A 20,350-nucleotide genomic window follows, 5' to 3' on the forward strand; every position below is an offset into this window, starting at 1 on the left:
CTGCTAGGACAGGGCAGGAGTGGATGGAGAAATACTTGAGTGGGTCTCCTGAGAGGTAGAGAGTGGGAGCTAAGGGCAAAGGATGAAGAAAGTGCCCAAGAAAGGGGAAAGAAAGAATAGGAAAGCCTGGAGTGGAGCTTGAAGTAGAGACTAGAGGAGAAAATTATAAGGATAAAGCAATCAAGGGAGGTGGAGCAAGAAGATAATGAGGGTAAACAGCAGGTGGGAAGATGAGGTCAACCTGGGAGGAGGAATCTGGAGAAAAAAGGGGTGCAAAACATATGAAGAAGTGAGTCAAAGAAGTCTGGATACTGAATCAGAGAAGGGAAGTGGAAATAGATGAAGAAGGAGAGTATGAAGAAGGAGAGAAGGGCGGCAAATACAAGAGGAGAAGCGCATCTAGGTGTTCAGAGCGCAGCCACTCTTTCAGTGGCATCATCATATGGAACTCAGTCAGCTCGAGGAGATGGGAGAGAGCTTCCTGCGGGGGAAGCCCTAGGCATTAGCCAGAGTCCCGTGGAAGAAGAGAGGCTAGGGCAGACTGACAGGATCAGTACTGGAGTCGAAATCTTGCTTCTGCACCTATACTCGGCCACCGTGACTCTTTACCAGAAGGAGACTGAGGAGGAACTAGGGCCTGGGAGAGGCTGGTACCTGCCTGGGGATGAGTATGCGGAGGAAGCACTGATGCTGAAAGTAGCCCATGAGCGCGGTGCCTTGACGCAGAAGGTCTGGGGGAAGCGGGACGTGTCTGGATTCTTGGCCCAGGGTCGCAGGAAGGATGCTGGGTTGGGTAGAAGGGGAGCGGGCGGGTGGTGAAGGAGCGCAGGGAACCGGAGGGGTTTGGGAGATGCTGGCTGGGGATGGTCCGAGTGTGGGGGCTGCGTGGCGAGCACACAGGTGTGTTAGGGCGAGAGAAAGACCACGGCTAAATCATCCCTGTGGTTTTCTCTTATTTCCTAGTCCCAGAAGTTGCAGCATTTGAGATTGATGGTTAAAGAACAAATCTTCGAAGGCCAGTTAGAGGGGGAGAACAGTGGCAGGCGATGGAGAGGGTGCGCAGGCAAAGGCGCGGATATGGGCCAACGGAAGAGGCCAGGACCTGTATTTGGTTCCATAAAAGCCTTCGTCTATTCTCCACCATGCAAAAGGGGCATCACTGCTTTGTCGAGCCAGGGCTGGCCGCCGCGAGATGGGAGGCAGGATGGAGGGGCGGGAGCCAAAGACGAAGGGGCGGACACGGGGTGTCGTTCCATAAAGGGACTGTGGGGGCCGCGCTCTCCTCTGCTCTGTCGGAAGCCACTGGCGGGGAATACGGCGCGATGCCTGTTCGCTGCCAGCAGAGCCCGGTGCTGGCGGGCAGCGCCACTTTGGCTGCCCTGGGGGCACTGGCCCTGTACTTCGCGGAGCCCTCTGGCTACGGGAAGTACACGGAGAGCCTGACGCCCGCGGCTATCCGCCTGCCAGCCCGTGCCGCCTGGTTCCTGCAGGAGCTGCCCTCCTTCGTGGTGCCCGCGGGGATCCTCGCCGGGCAGCCCCGTTCTCTCTTCGGCCCGCCTGCGACTGTGCTTCTGGGCCTCTTCTGCGCACATTACTTCCACAGGTAGCGTTTTTCCCTGAGGGAGCGGAGCGCTGCGCACTGCCAGACTCCCGGGCGTCCAGGTGCCTGGTGCGCAAGGAGCACTGCCGAGGGGCGGCGTCGGCGGCTGCTAGCCCCGCGGAGTGCGGTGCGCTGGGAGCACCTGGCGCGGCCGGGCTGTAGGTCGGACCCGGGCAAGTGGAGAAGCGATTGCGGGCAGACCCCGCCTTCACTCTCCTTGGTCTTTGGGCGCGTCTCTGGTCCGCTTCGAATCCTCTGACTACCCTGGGGAAAGAGGTTGAGCAGGGCGGGAGGCGAGCTGGAAAGCCTCAGGCTGGGCACAGCCGTTGGCCCAGACAGTTCCTTCTCCAGCTGCGTGCCCTCCCTTGTCACCTGTGGCGTCTCGCCTACCACCCCTTTTCTTTCTTCCTTCACCTTTCCTTTCCAGGGTTGGGGTGGGCTGGTTCTGGAATCTTGAGGGAGTCTAGGTATTGGCATCTTCCGAAGGAAACTCAGCGCAGGGGGACTGGATCAACGTATCTTGGTAGGGAGATGGGCAGGGCTAGACCCGGGACCTCAGTGGTGGGAAAGAACAGTGACGGAAACCCAATGGACTGAGCAAGAGCCCCACTTCTCAGGGCTCACCTTCAAGGGACCAAGCTCACCACCAACTTGTTTCAAGTTCCTCTGGCACAAAGTATGAATGCGTTGAAGTTAACTTAGAGCTCAAATGTTCTTCTGAATTTAAAGTCCCAAGTTCAGAAGAACTTTGCCTTCTGGGCTGAGAAGGAAAGACAGGAAAGAAACCAGGGATTTTCAGAATTCAGAACATAACTGCTCAGAAAGACTCAGAGGAAGGGAAGAGCGCATGATTTAGTTGCCTACCGTGTCTAGTAATTTAGCATCTGTTGTCCCATGTAGCACCCTTGTAATCTTGTGTTATGTATTTATTTATGTATTTGTTATGTATTTATTGTGACCACAGTATAGACAAAGAAACTAAGGCTATGTGAGGTTAAGTGACTGAATGAAGATGATACAACTAGTGCCCAATCAGGTTCAAATTAAACCTGGGGAAGTTCCCATGGGATGGAACTAGTATCCATGGGGATGCAGATTCCATCTCTGGCCTCCCTCAGTGCATTAAGGATCCCCCATTGCCATGAGCTGTGGTGTAGGTTGAAGACTCAGCTTGAATCTGGCTGTTGCTGTAGCTGTGGCAATAGTCAGGCAGCTGCTGTTGCTATTGGACCCCTAGCCAGCGAACTTCCAATGCCCTGAGTGAGTCCCTAAAAAGAAAAACAAACAGAAGAAATCTAAGCCTGTGGCACTCCGTGGTTCAAGGAGAAAAGAGTCCACGGATAGAGAAAAGTTGCCAGACTGAATCAAGATCTGGAGCAGAAGCACAGCTTTATTTTGAGTAGAGAATTTATAGGATCAAAAATCAAGGAAATCTATATTAGAAATTAGGGTAAAAACCTCATCTGGAAACTGAAAGGCATGGTCCTGTCACTTAAGGAAGAAACGATGCCTCATTTCAGGAAAAGGAAGCATAGAGAAACAAGTTTTAACCTGTCTTTCCTTATAATCCCTTCTTCTGTCTCTGGATTTTTTTTTTTTTAAACTGGCTAATGTTATGCAATTTTAACTGAATTCTCATTCTTTTAATAAGATAATTATTGGCAAGCAGTGAGAACTGAAATTTCATAAATGGGTGTCCATTCTGCAGATATTTTCAAACCACTTTATTTTACCCAGCTTTAGGTCATTCAGTTTGCCCTTAAAGAAAGATGTTGGGTACAAGAGAGTAGAGACCAGGTTTTGATTTCATTGTTTTGGGAAAAGACATTTGACAGAAAACTATGGTTTTATCAGACAACTGCATTTATCTTCTACCTAACTACTGTCTGTTAGCACCATAAATAATATTTTTATGAGTTCATTTCATCTTACAGTGATGATGAGTATTTTCTGACAATCCTATTAGCATAAGTTTTAGACTTGTTTTTAAAGCCAACAGGTACTTGGGCTTTAATAAATTATGACCAATATATTAAAAAACCAAGGAGTCATATGCATAAAGTGAATATTAACATACTGTCCATCTTCATCAGGGGAAAATTTAAAATAGAAATAAGAGATTTGGGGATTGGTTCTGCCTGAGGGAAAATTGCCCACTGAAAACACAACTCCGGGTGAGTGAGTTGCCTCTGAAGCATGAAAATATATTGTTTGTCCATCATTCCTTTTGTGTGAATTCTTTCTTTGAGGCTACTGGACTATTGACTCTGTTATCATTCGGAGTGCTTACAAGGGGTTATGCTCTGTGCTAAACACTATGTGAATTATCTACTAATCCTCATACCAGCCCATTTAAGTGGGCACTATTATCACCCCTATTTTGCACATGGGAAATGGGGGGGTGGGTGGGCAAGAAATGGTTAAGTAATTTGCCCAAGGTCACACAGTAACCAGGGAGCCAGGGTTCAGACCTAGGGAGTTTGAATCCAGATCTCAGGTCCTTAGCTTCCATGATAAACTGTTTTATATTTGTTTTTGTTGCCCCATTCTTGCCTTTTAAATACTAGTATTTAGGCTTAAAATTGATTTTTTAAATTATAAAAATAATGAACATTTACTAAAAAAAATGGGAAGTAAAAAGTAGAAAAATTCCCATAATTTCAAAATGTTAAGTATATTATTATTATTATTATTATTATTTTGCTTTTTAGGGCTGCAGGTGCCACATATGGAAGTTACCTGGCCAGGGGTTGAATTGGAGCTGCAGCTGTTAGCCCACACCACAGCCACAGCAATATGAGAGCCAAGCTGCCTCTGTGACCTACACCACAGCTCATGGTGACATGGAATCCTTAACCCAGTGAGGGAGTCCAGGGATGGAACCTGCATCCTTATGAATACTAGTTGGGTTCTTTACCACTGAGCCTCAACAGGAACTCCTGGGTATATTAATTTTTAATATTTTGGAACATTGCTGTCAGGGCTTTTTTTTTCTCATTAGATTTTTCTACATGCTCGCTATATTGAATACATACAGATTTTAGTTCTGCTCAATTACTTTTCATAATAAATATTTTCCACATTATCATAAAATCTTTGTCAATATCATCTTAGTGGTTGCTTGTTATTTCATGTAAAAGCAATAATTTACCTATCCATTATTTTATAGTTTTAAATAATTCTAATTAAATTTTAGTATAATTTATATTAAATAGGCATTTAATTTGCCTTTTTGTTTTGGCTTGGTTAAATAAAGCTGTGATGTACATTTTTTGCACCTAAATTCTTTTCAGAAGCCATGGCTGTTCTCTTAGTCAGGATTCTAAGAAGTGGTTCAAAAGTTGTGAATATTTTTCCACTGAAGTTGTAGGGATTATTTGGCTCAATAGTGAGGGTACACGAAGGAAAAAGCATAAAGATGCCTTGACTTTACATTTGTCCTATGCATAGCTATGACACAGAGACTACAATGGAGGGACAGGGGTTCAGGAGAAGGCTGGCTCAGCTGTAACTTAGACTCCTTTGCAAAATGTGCCTTGTTCGAAAAGCAATATGTCCCATTGGATGGAAGGTAAAACTGCACTTTTTTCACACAAGGGCAAGGATTTTTGTCTCATTTGTTTTTGTCTCAGCCATTTATTCATGGTCGTGTGCTCCGTGTATGGAAGAGTGCTGGTACATAGTTGGTACTCACTAAAATTTGTTGACTGAACTGACATCAGTACAGGCAGTCAGAATTGTGGGAGAACTAACAATTACTTACAAATCATTGCTGAGAGTGCATGGCTAAGTCAACTCAGATCATTCTCTTCCCCTCAGAATCTATTATTGTGGACGTTGGATGGTTTAGCAACATGAAAATGACTGCTGTGTAAGCATGTTGCCTAATTCCACTGCTAAAGTTGCTTGAAGTCAGAATTACCTCACCTCTCGTTGACCTTGACTACAGCCTGGAATGATCCTTTGCCCACATTCCTTGATTGATCATTTTCTCAAGATGCCTTGGTGCCTTATGCAATGGTCGTTCCACCAATTATGCTTGTAGAAGCTGATTTTTTTTTATTAAGATGTGGGTGTGACCTTGGTATGTGGATGAAAAAGAAAAATCTCTTTTCAAGTGAAAGTGACTATATTGTGAAAAGTTGCTGGCATTGTGACCTTCCACATTGTACATCCAGAAGCAGAGTGTAATGCACACATTAGAGTCCATCTGAATTTATTTTTGCTTTTTATTTAAAAAAAATTTTAAATAATTTTTATTTTTTCCATTATAGTTGGTTTACAGTGTTCTGTCAATTTTCTACTGTACAACAAAGTGACCCAGTCTCACACATACGCACACATGAACATATATTTATGCTTTCCTTTTCTTACATTATCCTCTATCACAAATGACTAGATATAGTTCCCAGTGCTGTACAGCAGGCTCTCATTGCTTATCCATTCCAAAGGCAATAGTTTGCATATATTAACCCCAGGTTCCCAGTCCATCCCACTCCCTCCCCCTCTGCCTTGGCAACCACAAGTCTATTCTCCAAGTCCATGAGTTTCTTTTTTGTGGAAAGGTTCATTTGTGCTATACATTAGATTCCAGATATGTGATATCATACGGTATTTATCTTTCTCTTTTTGACTGGCTTCACTTAGTATGAGAGTCTCTAGTTGCATCCATGTTGCTGCAAATGGCATTATTTTGTTCTTTTTATGGCTGAGTAGTATTCCATTCTGTATATATACCACATCTTCTTAATCCATTCGTCTGTCGGTGGACATTTAGGTTGTTTCCAGGTCTTGGCTATTGTGGAAAGTGCTGCAGTGAACATGTGGGTGCATGTATCTTTTTCAAGGAAAGTTTTGTCCAGATATATGCCCAAGAGTGGGATTGCTAGATCACATGGTAGTTCTATATTTAGTTTTCTGAGGTACCTCCATACATACTGTTCTCCATAGTGGTGGAACCAGCTTACATTCCCACCAACAGTGCGGCAGGGTTCCCTTTTCTCCATACCCTTGCCAGCATGTGTTATTTGTGGACTTAGTGATGGCCATTCTGACTGGTGTGGGGTGGTACCACATAGTAGTTTTGATTTGCATTTTTCTAATAATCAGTGATGTTAAGCATTTTTTCAAGTGCTTGTTGGCCATCTGTATATCTTCTTTGGGGAAATGTCTATTTAAGGTCTTTTTTCCCCCATTTTTCAATTGGGTTGTTGGCTTTTTTTGCTGTTGAGTTGTATAAATTGTGATTAAGCCCTTGTCAGTTGCATTATTTGAAACTACTTTCTCCCACTCTATAGGTTGTCCTTTTGTTTTTTTTTTTAATGGTTTACTTTGTCAGTTTGATTAGATTCCCACTGGCTTATTTTTTCTTTTATTTCTTTTGCTTTGGGAGACTGACCTGAGAAAACATTGTAAGGTCGATGTCAGAGAATGTTTTTGCCTATGTTCTCTTCCATGAGTTTGATGGTGTCTTTTCTTATGTTTAAGTATTTATGCCATTTTGAGTTTATTTTTGTGCATGGTGTGAGGTTGTGTTCCAGTTTCGTTGGTTTACATGCAGCTGTCCAGTTTTCCCAGCACCACTTGCTGAACAGACTGTCTTTTTCCCATTTTATCTTTCCTCCTCTGTTGAAGATTAATTGACCATAGATGTCGGGGTTTATTTCTGGGTTCTCTATTCTGTTCCATTGGTCTGTATATCTCTTTTGGTACCAGTACCACACTGTCTTGATTACTTTAACTTTGTGATATTTCCTGAAGTCTAGGAGAGTTATGCCTTCTGCTTGGTTTTGGTTTCTCAGGATTGCTTTGGCAATTCTGAGTCTTTTATGACTCTGTATAAATTTTTGGATTGTTTGTTCTAGTTCTGTGAAAAATGTCATGGGTAATTTGGTAGGGATTACATTGAATCTGTAGATTGCTTTGGGCCATATGGCCATTTTTACAATATTAATTTTTCCAACCCAGGAACATGGAATATCTTTCTATTTCTTTGAATCATCTTTATTTTCCTTGCTTGATATTTTATAGTTCTGAGCATATAAGTCTTTTACCTCTTTGGTCAGGTTTATTCCTAGGTATTTAAATATTTTGGGTACTATTTAAATGTTATTGTATTTTTATATTCCTTTTCTAATACTTCATTGTTATTAGTATATGGAAATGCATTTGATTTTTTGAATGTTAATCTTGTATCCTGTTACTTTGCTGAATTTGTTGATCAGTTTGAGAGTTTTTGTGTGGAGTCCTTAGGGTTTTCAATATATGGTATCATGTTATTTGCATACAGTGACAGTTTTACCTCTTTTCTTCCAATTTGAACACCTTTTATTTCTTTTGTTTATCTGATTTCTGTGTCTAGGACTTCCAATACTATGTTGATTAAAAGTGGTGAGAGTGGGCATCCTTGTCTGGTTCCAGATTTGAGTGGGAAGCTTTTCTCCATTGAGTATTATTTTTGCAGTGGGTTTATCATAAATGGCTTTGATTATGTTAAGGTATGTTTCTTCTATACCCACTTTGGTAAGAGTTTTCATCATAAATGGATGTTGGACTTTGTCAAAAGCTTTTTTCCATCTATTGAGATGATTATGTGGTTTTTGACTTTTCTTTTTTTAATGTCATGTGTAACATCGATTTGTATATGTTGAACCATCTTTGTGAACCTTGAATGAATCTCACTTAGTTGTGTCATATGATCTTTTTGATATGTTGTTGGATTTGGTTGGCTAAAATTTTGTTGAGAATTTTTGCATCTATATTCATCAAAGGTATTAGCATATAATTTTCTTTTTTCATAGTATCTTTGTCTGGGTTTGGTATTAGGGTGATATGATTTCATAGAATGTCTTTGGAAGTGTTCATTCTTCTTCAGTCTTTTGGAAAAGTTTAAGGAGGATGGGTATAAGTTCCTCTTTGTATGTTTGGTGGAATTTGGCTGTGAAGCCATCTGGTCCTGGACTTTTATTTGTAGGGAGTGTTTTTATGACATATTCAATTTCATTTCCAGTGATTGGTCTGTTTAGTTGATCTATTCTTGATTCAATTTTGGCAGGCTATAAGTCTCTAGAAAGTTGTCAATTTCTTCTAGGTTGTCAAATTTGTTGGCATATAATTGTTCATAGTATTCTCTTATGGTTTTCTGTATTTCTCCAGTATCCATTGAGATTTATCCTTTTTCATTTCTTATTTTGTTTATTTGTTTTTTTCTCACCTCTTGGTGAATCTGGCCAGAGGTTTGTCAATTTTGTTTACCTTTTCAAAGGACAAGGTCTTGGTTTTATTGATTTTTTTTCTATTCTTTTTTGAATCTCTATTTTATTGATTTCTTGTCTGATCTTTATGATTTCCTCCCTTCTGCTGATTTAAGGTTTTGTTTGCTCTTCTTTTTCTAATTCATTTAGGTGGTGGGTTAAGTTGTCAATTTGAGATTTTTCTTCTTATTTGAGGAAGGTCTGTATCACTATGAATTTCCCCCAAGGACTGCTTTTTCAGCATCCCATAGATTTTGAATGGTTGTGTCTTCATTATCATTTGTCTTGAAGTATTTTTTAATTTCCTTCTTGATTTCCTCATTGACCCATTGGTTTTTTGGTAGCATGTTGTTTAGTCTCCATGTAGTCAGTTTTTTTTCTCATTTTTTCCCTGTGATTGACGTCTGGTTTCATGCCATTGTGGTCAGAGAAGATACCTGAAATAATTTCTAGTCTCTTAAATTTGTTGAGATTAGCTTTGTGCCCCAGTATGTGATTGATCCTTGAGAATGTTCCATATGCACTTGGGAAGAATGTATAGTCTGATTTTTTTGGATGTAATGTCCTAAAAATATCAATTAAGTCTAACTTTTCTGTTGTGTCCTTTAGGATCTCTGTTGCCTTACTGATTTTCTGTCTAGGGGATCTGTCCATTGATGTGAGTGGGGTGTTAAAGTCTCCTACTATTATTGTATTCCCATCAATTTCTCCTTTTATGTCTATTAGTATTTGTCATATGTATTTGGGTGCTCCTATATTAGGGACATATATATTGATGATTGTAATGTCCTCTTTTTGAATGGATCCTTTTATCACTAAATAGTGTCCTTCTTTTTCTTTATGGCTTTTATTTTAAAGTCTCTTTTGTCTGAGATGAGTATTGCAACTCCTGCTTTCCTGTCTTGTCCATTGGCATGAAATATCTTTTCCCATCCCCTCATTTTCAATCTATCTGTGTCCTTTGCCCTAAGGTGAGTTTCTTGTAGGCAGCAGATTGAAGGTTTTTACTTTTTTATCCAATCTGCCACTCTGTGTCTTTTAATTGGAGCATTAAGTCCATTGACATTTTAGGTAATTATGGATAAATATGTATATATTGCCATTTTAAACCTTATTTTCCAGTTGATTCTATGATTCTCCTTTGTTCCTTTCCTTTTTGGTTGGATGATTTCCATTTATTTTATGCATGTGTACTTTTCTTTTTAGTTTTTGTGAATGTAGTGTTTGGCTTTGATTTGTGGTTGCTCTGTTTTTTAAGTATGTTAACCCCTTCCTATATTTGCTTGCTTTAGCCTGATAGTCATATAGGCTCAAACACATTCTTAAAAAAAAGAGTCTAGATTTTCTTATTTTGGTTCTCCACATTCTATGATTTTAAAGTCCTTTTTTTAACATCTTCATGTTTGTCCTTTTGTTGTTCTTTGTGTTTATAGTCACTTTTACTACATTTGTTTTTTTCCCTTTTATATCTGTATACTGGCTTAAGTGATTACTTTCCAGTTGTGATGTCCGGCATCCTATTTCTTCTTAACTCTTTTTTATTTAGAGAAGCCCTTTCAGTATTTCTTTTAGAATGGGTTTAATATTGCTGTACTCTTTTAGCTTTTGTTTGTTGGAAAAATTCTTTATTTCTCCTTCTATTTTAAATGATATTCTTTCTGGGTTGAGTATCCTAGGCTGCAAAATTTTCCCTTTTAGAACTTTGAAAATATGTTGCTACCCTCTTCTGAAATTTGTGTTTCTGTAGATAAATCAGCTGACAGCCTTATGGGTGTTCTCTTATAATTAATACTTTGTGTTTCTCTTGCTGTTTTAAGAATCTTCTCTTTAACTTTTGCCATTTTTATTATAATATGTCTTGGTGTGGGCCTGTTTGGGTTCAACTTGTTTGGGGTGCTCTGTGCTTCCTGTATCTTGATATCTGTTTTCTTTAGATTTGGAAAGTTTTCAGACATAATTTCTTCGAAAATATTTACAATCCCCTTTTCTTTTTCTTCTCCTTTTGGAATTTGTATTACGCATAGATTGGCTTGCTTATATTATCCCACAGATCTGTTATATTGCTTTCATGTTTTTTTCTTTTGGTTTTCTGTCTGCTGTCCTGATTGGGTGATTTCCATTATTCTATCTTCCACATCACTAAAATTTATTTCTCTGCATTATTCATTCTGTCCTTTAGTTCCTTTAGCTCAGTTTGCATCTCTGCAAATGAATTTTCTAATTTTCCTTGGTTCCTGCTTATATTTTCTAGTTCCTTTCTAAATCAATCTGCATTACTGTTTATATCCACTCTTAATTCCTTGATATTCAGCCTTAATTCCTTCAGTATTTTCACTATCTCCCTTTTGAACTGAGTGTCTATTAAACTGCAGAGGTCTGTTTCATCGTTTGCTGCTTTAGTCCACCTGAATTTAGAGAACTTTCCTGGGGTTAAATGCTGAAACCAATGACTTTTCCTGTTCAGTCAAATGAAATGATGGCCTCAATTAGAGGCCTATTTGCTGGGTTCCTCAGTTCATTCTCCAACAGCATGAATTCTTCCCTATCCTCAAGGTTCAGAAGGATCTTTCAGGTATCACTTCCTCCAAGAAGCCTTTTCTGAGTCCTTTCTTCTTTGGAAATCAAGTAAGGGTACCATTCCTTGGGTTTTCATAGCAGCCAGTGTGGCCTTCCTGGGAGGTCATAATTCTCTGTTAAGGAAACTTTACATCTGTCCAGCCTCCTCACTTTATAGAAGCAGACCACCACAAAGTTTAGTGAATTGGGGCAAGGAGGGGACTGGAACTTGAGTCTTCTGAGGTGCCCTATTAGTGCTTCTCTAATCTCATTAAAAGTGCAGATGGCTCAAATATTCAGAAGTAATCAAACCTCACAAATGAAATTACTTATTGTCTGAGAATTAGAATGATAATTAATGCTGACACTGGAAACCATTTAAACACATCTTTCCTCACACGTGGAGAAGAAAGGCCTTGGGCAGAATAAACCAAATTCTTGTGGTTCATGTGTTAAGGACATTCATGAAACATAATTTGGATTAATTAATATTAACTGAAAGATTCTTTAAAATGAGGGTCAGCAAAATTTTTCTGTAAAAAGCCAGATAGTAGCTATTTTAGACGTGACACTCATACAGGCTGTGTCGCAGCTACCCAATTCTGCTGTTGTAGCGTGAAAACAGCCACAGAAATTATTGTAGACAAATGAGTGTGGTAATATCCCAATAAAACTTTATTTAAAAAATAGACAGTGTGCTACATTTGGCCTGTGGGTCATAGTTTGCCAGCCCCTCCTTAAAACCATGAGCTGTGTTGCTTTACATTCAGTGCCCTGGTGATCCTATTATAAAACTTTGTTAAATTCAGGAGTAAAGCAGTGAGCCTATTCTAGAGAAATTCTGCTACATTTATCTAGGAACTTGGTAGTAAACCTTATTTTCTGAGAATTCCTGGGTTCCAAGTCCCTTATTTGTACTTTATGGGAAATAGGAGTCTTGGAGTTTACGTTCTAAATGGGATGACATCATAAGCACATCTGAAACCTGTATAGCTATGTTTGCCAAAAATGTAAACAAACTTTAGAAATCTTGACCACTTTTATCATATGGAAGAAAGGACCAACTTCTTTTTTTTTGTCTTTTTGCCATTTCTAGGCCCGCTCCCTCAGCATATGGAGGTTCCCAGGCTAGGGGTCAAATTGGGGCTATAGCTGCCAGCCTACACCAGAGCCACAGCAACGCGGGATCTGAGCTGCAACTGCGACCTACACCACAGCTCACAGCAACGCCAGATCCTTAACCCACTGAGCAAGGCCAGGGGTCGAACCTGCAACCTCATGGTTCCTAGTCAGATTCGTTAACCACTAAGCCATGACAGGAAATCCTTGATTGCTTTAAAATTAGTTTAATGGCACTTACAAAAAACAAACAAGATAAGGAAATAGTGATCCAAACTGGTGAAGTGATGTATATGAAGTTACATGGTGAGGAAGGGGCAGAGTGGGGCTTGAACCTAGGTCTCCTGTTTATTTGTCAGGGTTCTACATGTGCAGAACTATGCTGGGTCCAATGGGAGCACACAAAAAAGTACAATAGCTGGTGCTTGTCTTCTAGGAGGAAGGCAGGAAAATGCTTCATAGTGTGCCTGACACTCTTTCTGCTGTGAAAGTTTGGTGGTGGCATTGTCAGTGTGAAGCCCAGGAGGGGTGGGAAATTGCATATTGAGAGACAAGTGGATCACGGTCCCCGATGGGGACCATGGTCATGCCACTGAACATGCTGAAGTCTCTGGTGCCTCTGTGTTTTAGTGTGCATGGAACAGTGGGCAGATGGGTGGGTGGGCTTTGAATAAATGGAACCCCTCTCCCCCACTCAAGTTCATAATCAACTGAGACATAGAGCCAGGAATTAGGCAGCTAGAGGCAAATGACCACGCCTATTAGTGGTGAAACTGGTTTGGAGCAACATGGCTTCCATTTGGGATCCTAACAGCAGTCTCTCAAAAATACTCAGCAACAACTATGGCTAATTATAAACCTTTCCCAAGGGTGAGCAGAATGGGAGAAGGGCTGAGCAGCACACACCTCTTGAGAGGTCCTGCTTTTAAATTTACCAATCAGGTAATTCACTTCTCCTTTCCTGAGGGGGAGTGAGGGAGAGTGGAAAGGCCAAAAGGGGTACTCAGATGAGGGGCCCTCAGAAAGCAGGAGGGGGAACAGAAATGTTTTCTGTTGCTAGATAGAATACAAAAGTTGTCTACCTATTGATTTTTGCCAGAGCCTGGCAACTTGGTTCTGGAACCTGGGGCACTTCCCAGTCTGCGTTTTGATTCCTTGCCATGTATGGCAACAGGGACATCAAAGACTAGTCTCAAGTTGTTTAAAAAGTTGCTGTGCTCAACCCAGCAGCCTTTAAGAAGACTCAGCTCAGCATGGGAACTCTGAATTTTAAAACCCTCTGAACTGGGGCCAACAGTGCAATTTGCCTTCCATTTGGTTATGGAAGAGGGATAAGGAAAGGGGAAACCAATATTTATTGAGCTCTGGGTGTTCCTGGAATTATGTTACGTATCTTACATCAATTACCTCATTTTGTCCTTGAGACAGTCACTGTTGTTAACACAATCTCACAAGTGACGGTACTCTGATTGCACTGAGTAGTGAGAGTGAGTCCGAGTGATGGGCAAGCACTTGAGCTGGTCCTCAAAGAATGCTCTATTCCCAGATTTGTGGGTGGGAATGAGATGTTCTGTCAAGAAAAGGGGCTGTCTGGTGATCTTTGACTTAAAATCGCCCTGTGTTCCATATGTACTCCACCTTAAAATACCTCTCCTCTTTTTAACACCAGATATCTTTTGTATCTGTATCATAATATCTGATCCTACTTATCCAAGCCTTAAATCAGGTCTTGGCCATTTTCAGAATTCTTCCATTATACTTGCTTCATGATGTCAAGGCTGATCCTAAAATTTACTGTGAAGAAAATAAGGCAATTTGCTTGTGGCATTTTTCCCTACTTGACCATGAAAAATCCCCAGATCCTTTTCTGGTTATAGTCTCTGTCTCTCTCTCCTGCCTTTATCTGCCCTCTTTCAACAGCAATACTTGGTCTCACGTCAGTCACTCAGTGAATGTTCTTTACGTTCCTAACTTTACTAACCCAAAGCTACCTACCTGGTAAACAAATCTAAATACTAGAGTACTGAGTCTTTTTTCTCTTATTATTGAGTTTTGAAAATTCTTTGAATATTCTAGATACAAGTTCTTTACCAGATATATGCTTTGTAAGTATTTTCTCCCAGTCTGTGTGGCTTTTTTTCCTTCCATTTTCTTAACCATATCTTTTGAAAAGCAGAGATGTACAATTTTTGATGAAGTCCAATTTTTCTATGTTTTCATACAATTAGATCTAAGAAATCTTTGCCTAATCTAAGTTCACATGGGTTTTCCATTAGGTTTTCTTATAGAAGATTTAGTTTTAGGTTTTACATTTGTGTCTATGACCCATTTTGAATTAATTTTTATAGAGGGTTAGAAATACAAATCAAATTTCTTTTATTGCATATGGATGTTTAATTGTTCCAGTACTATTTGTTGAAAATACTTCTATTTCTCTAATGAAATTGCTCCTGCACTTCAAGATACGAACAAATATTTGCTAAAAAAAAGTATGAGGAATTCTTATTGTGGGTGTGGCTCAGTGGTAATGAACCCAACTAGTATCCATGAGGATGCAGGCTCGATCCCTGGCCTTGCTCCATGGCTTAAGGATCTGGTGTTGCCATGAGCAACAGAGGTGGCTGGATCCTGAATTGCTGTGGCTGTGGCATAGGCTGGCAGCTGTAGCTCTGATTCAACCCCTAGCCTGGGAACTTCCATATGCCAGGAGCGCAGCCTTAAAAAGCAAAAAGAAAAGAAAACATATGAATGACAGATAAAAATGGGAAAAGATAAGTAACATCATTAGTAGGGAAATGCCTATTAGACTACTTCAATACCACAATGCATCCACTAGAATGGCTAAAGTAAAAAGACTGGCCATACCAAGTGCTGGTGAGGATGTGGAAGAACTAGAATGCTTATACATTGGTTGATGGGAATATAAAATGGCAATCACTTTGGAAAACATTTTGACAGTCTCTCAAAAAATTAAACATAAACCTACCCATTCCATTGCTAACTCTTTTTCCAAGCAAAATAAAATCACATGTAGATACAAAGACTTGTATACAAATGTTTTTAGCACCTTTATTTGTAGTAGCCAAAGACTGGAAACAACCCAAATGTCCAACAAGTGAATGGGTAAACAAATTGTGGTATAACCGTATAAGAGAACACTACTCAGCAATAAATATGTGTGAAATACTGATGTGAGTTGCAGTATGGATGAAACTCAAAATAAGTATTCTGGGTAAAGAAGTCAAGCAAAAAGAGAGTGCCTTCTTTATGACTCTCTTTATGTAAAATTCCATGAAAATTCAAACTAACCTGTGGTACATGAAGTACATTAGTGGTTTCCTAGGGACAAAGTACATTAGTGGTTTCCGAGGGACAGAAGGTTGAGATCATTAAGAGTATGAGCAAACTTTTGGCAGAGATGGATGTGTTCATTATTTTGATATCATAATGGTTTTAAAATTTATTAAATTGTATACTTTAAATATGTGAAATTTATTGTTGGTTATACCTCAATAAAGATTAAAAAAAAACTGTAGGTAGGCCTATGAAAAAATTGTGTGTCTGGTGCTGTTTCAGTGAGAATTGTTCAAACTTCTGTGACACTAATCTGGTAGTGTTTAACAATAGCTGAAAAGCAGTTCACTTTTTTCCCCTGGGAATTTTTCTTGGTGGAAATACTCAAGGGAAATTGTCCAGAAGAAAGAAATCAATTTACCCAAAGTTATAGTGCTCTATAACTTTGCAAATATATTTACTATTCACAACTAATCAATGTGATTGAATATTTGGTATATTTCAAAATAAATATTAGCTTCTTGGACTATATCTAGAGATGGAAATAAGTATATATAGTCGTTTAGTGAAAAATATCACACCATGAATATGCTCTGAATAAATCCACATCAACATGTATGAATTAGTATTGGATAATTTTTAGAATGTAAAGTGATGTGACTAGCTGATACTTTTGGTTTGTAGATTTTTATGTAATATTTTCAATATTTCATGTATATATTTCACTATACCTAATATAAAAAATAATAATGGTATTATAAGATTTAAAAAATTACCTTGCAAACTGACCATGCAATTAAATGTCAGTAGAAACCAAGACATTTTTACAAGTATGTACTGCTTTGAGGGAAAAGTCACCATTAATGTGTAAGATCTCCACCACTAAGTTACTGTGACATCATCAATATCATAACTCTCATATTGATCCTTTGAGTTATGAGGTTGAAGATCCCTTAAAATGTAATCATGTTACCTGGTAAAGTGTCCATACTCAAATATCCTTTTAATATCCATAGAATACATGGGGATGCCACCTCTCTCATTCTTTTTATTTTTTGTTTTTTTGGTCATACCCACAGCTTGTGAAAGTTGCCAGGCCAGGGACTGAACCACTAGAGGGCCGCTGCAGTGACACTGTCAGATCCTTGACCCTCTGGGCAAGAAGGGAACTCCAGCTTTCTCATTCTTGAAATGGTAATTTATGTCTTCTCACTTTCCCCCCTAAGCTGTCTAACTAGAGTGAGACCAACTTTATGGGTCTTTTCAAGGAAATAGATTTTGGTTTTATTGGGTTTCTCTATTAATTCTGTTTCTTATTTGTTTTCTGATTTGATCTTTATTACTGTTATTTAAATTTTTTTATTACTCAATGAATTTATTACATTTATAGTTGTACAGTGATCATCACAATCCAGTTTTATAGGATTTCCATCTCACAACCCCAGCGCATCCCCCCACCCCCCGAACTGTCTTTGGAAACCATAAGTTTTTCAAAGTTTGTGAGTCAGTATCTGTTCTGCAAAGAGGTTCATTCTGTCCTTTTTTCAGATTCCACATGTCAGTGAAAGCACTTGATGCTGGTGTCTCATTGTATGACTGACTTCACTTAGCGTAATAATTTCTAGGTCCATCCATGTTGCTAAAAATGGCGATATTATGTTCCTTTTAATGGCTGAGTAATATTCCATTGTGTATAGGTACACCATCTTCTGGATCCACTCCTCTGTCGATGGACACTTAGGTTGTTTCTATGTCTTGGCTATTGAAAATAGTGCTGCAATGAATAATGGAGTACATGTGTCTTTGCAAGTCATGGTTTTCTCTGGATAGATGCCCAGAAGTGGGATTGCTGGATCAAATGGTAGTTCTATTTTCAGTTTTCTGAGGAAACTCCATACTGTTTTCCACAGTGGTTGCACCAATTGACAGTCCCACCAACAGTGTACTAGGGTTCCTTCTTCTCCACACCCTCTACAGTACTTATTGTAGTTTGTAGACTTTTGGATGATGGCCATTCTGGGTGGTGTAAGGTGGTACCTCAGAGTGGTTTTGATTTGCATTTCTCTAAGAATGAGTGATGTTGAACATCTTTTCATGTGTTTTTTGGCCGTCTGTATGTCTTCTTTGGAGAACTGTCTGTTTAGATCTTCTGCCCATTTTTTGATGGGGTTGTTTGTTGTTTTGGTATGGAGCTGCAGAAGGTGTTTATAAATTTGGAGATTAATCCCTTGTCAGTCAATTCATTTGCAAAAATTTTCTCCCATTCTGTGGGTTGGGTTGTCTTTTTGTATTGTTTCGGGTTTACTTTGCGTGCAGAAACCTTTAAGTTTGATTAGGTCCCATTTGTTTATTTTTGTTTTTATTGTCATTACCCTAAGAAGTGGATCTGAGAAGATGGTGCTGTTGTTTATGTCAGAGAGTGTTTGGCCTATGTTTTCCTCTAAGAGTTTTATAGTGTCTGGTCTTATATCTAGGTCTTTAATCCATTTTGAGTTTATTTTTGTGTATGGTGTTCGGGAGTGTTCTAATTTCATTCTTTTCCATGTGGCTGTCCCATTTTCCCAGCACCACTTATTGAACAAGCGATCCTTTCTCCATTGTATGTTCTTGCCTCCTTTGTCATAGATTAGTTGGCTGTAGGTGTGTGAGTTTAATTCTGGACTTTCTGTCCTGTTCCACTGATCTCCATGTCTGTCTTTGTGCCAGTACCATATGGTTTTGATGATTGTTGCTTTGTAGTATGGTCTGAAGTCAGGGAGCCTGATTTGTCCGGCTCCATTTTTCTTTTTCAGGATGTCTTTGGCTATTCTGGGTCTTTTGTGCTTTCAAACAAAGGTTAAAATATATTGTTCGAGTTCTGTGAAAAATGTCCTTGGTAATTTGATAGGGATTGCATTGAATCTGTACATTGCTTTAGGTAGTATAGTCATTTTGATAATATTAACTCTTCCAATCCACGAGCATGGTATGTCTTTCCATCTATTTGTGTCATTTTTGATTTCGTTCATCAGCATCTTATAGTTTTCAGAGTACAGGTCTTTTGTCTCTTTAGGTAGGTTTACTCCTAGGTATTTTATTCTTTTGGATGCGCTGGTAAACAGGATTGCTTCCCTAATTTCTCTTTCTGCTCTTTCCTTGTTAGTGTATAGAAATGCAATTGATTTCTGTATTTAAATTTGGCGACTTTGCCAAATTCATGGATGAGCTCGAACAGTTTTCTGGTAGAGTCTTTAGGATTCTGTAGGTATAGTATCATGTCATCTATAAATAGTGATAGTTTGACTTCTTCCTTTCCAATTTGGATTCCTTTTATCTCTTTTACTTCTCTGATTGCTGTGGCTAGGACTTCCCAAACTATGTTGACTAGAGGTGGTGAGCACAGACATCCTTGTCTTGTTCCTGATCTCAGCAGGAATTCTTTCAGCATTTCACCATTGAGAATGATGTTTGCTGTGGGTTTGTCATATATGGCCTTTATTATGTTGAGGTAGGTTCCCTCTGTGCCAACTTTCTGATGGGTTTTTATCAGAAATGGGTGCTGGATTTTTGTCAAAGGCTTTTTCCACATCTTTTGAGAGAATCGCATGGTTTTTATACTTCAGTTTGTGAATGTGGTGTATCACACTGATGGATTTGTGGATATTGAAGAACCCTTGCATCCCTGGGCTAAATCCCACTTGATCATGATGTACAGTCCTTTTGATGTATTGTTATGCAGTTCGCTAGTATTTTGTTGAGGATTTTTTCATCAATGTTCATCAGTGAAATTGGCCTGTAGTTTTCTTTTTTTGTGGTGTCTTTGTCTGGTTTTGGTACCAGGGTGATGGTGGCCTCATAGAATGAGTTTGGGAGTATCTCTTCCTCTGCAGTTTTTTGAAATAGTTTTGGAAGGAGAGGTGTTAGCTCTTCTCTTAATGTTTGATAGAATTCACCTGTGAAGCCATCTGGTCCTGGACTTTTGTTTGTTGGAAGTTTTTAAATCACAGTTTCAATTTCAGGTCTTGTGGTTGGTCCATTCATCTTTTCTATTTGATCTTGGTTTAGTCTTGGAAGATTGTACCTTTCTAAGAATGTGTCCATTTCTTCTAGGTTTTCCATTTTATTGGCGTACAGTTGCATATAGTAGTCTCTTATGATCCTTTGTATTTCTGTGGTGTCTGTTGTTACTTCTCCTTTTTCATTTCTAATTTTATTGATTTGAGTCCTCTCTCTTTTTTTCCTGATAAGTCTGGCTAAGGGTTTATCAATGTTGTTGATCTTTTCAAAGAACCAGCTTTTCATTTCATTGATCTTTTCTATGGTTTTCTTTGTTTCTATTTCATTGATTTCTGCTCTGATCTTTATGATTTCTTTCCTTCTACTAACTTTAGGTCTAGTCTGTTCTTCTCTCTTGAGCTGCTTTAGATGTAAAGTTAGCTTGTTTATTTGGGCTTTTTCTTGTTTCCTGAGGTGGGCTTGTATTGCTCTAAACTTTCCTCTTAGAACGGCTTTTGCTGCATCCCATAGGCTTTGGAGTGTCGTATCTTTG

General features: G+C 39.4%; 1 protein-coding gene across 26 annotated transcripts in view; it reads left to right on the forward strand.

Moving 5' to 3' along the window:
* Positions 1-20,350, forward strand: part of SRD5A2 (steroid 5 alpha-reductase 2) — a 205,286-nt gene that overhangs the window by 125,677 nt on the left and 59,259 nt on the right. For 14 of the 26 annotated variants that reach the window (XR_014839524.1, XR_014839526.1, XR_014839529.1 and 11 more), the window contains exon 1: positions 1,284-1,603. The exons of 8 other annotated variants lie outside the window; for them this stretch is intronic. Coding sequence is in view for 4 of the 18 variants with exons in the window: in XM_021085840.2 (XP_020941499.1) it covers positions 1,323-1,603 (281 nt within the window). In the remaining 14 variants the exon portion in view is untranslated. 26 annotated transcript variants of the gene reach the window in all.

This window comes from Sus scrofa, chromosome 3, assembly GCF_054392235.1.
Source record: "Sus scrofa isolate SSC_HxYL_T2T_F1_AM1 chromosome 3, Sscrofa_HxYL_maternal_Yorkshire_Landrace_v2.0, whole genome shotgun sequence".
Classification (NCBI taxonomy): Eukaryota; Metazoa; Chordata; class Mammalia; order Artiodactyla; family Suidae; genus Sus; species Sus scrofa.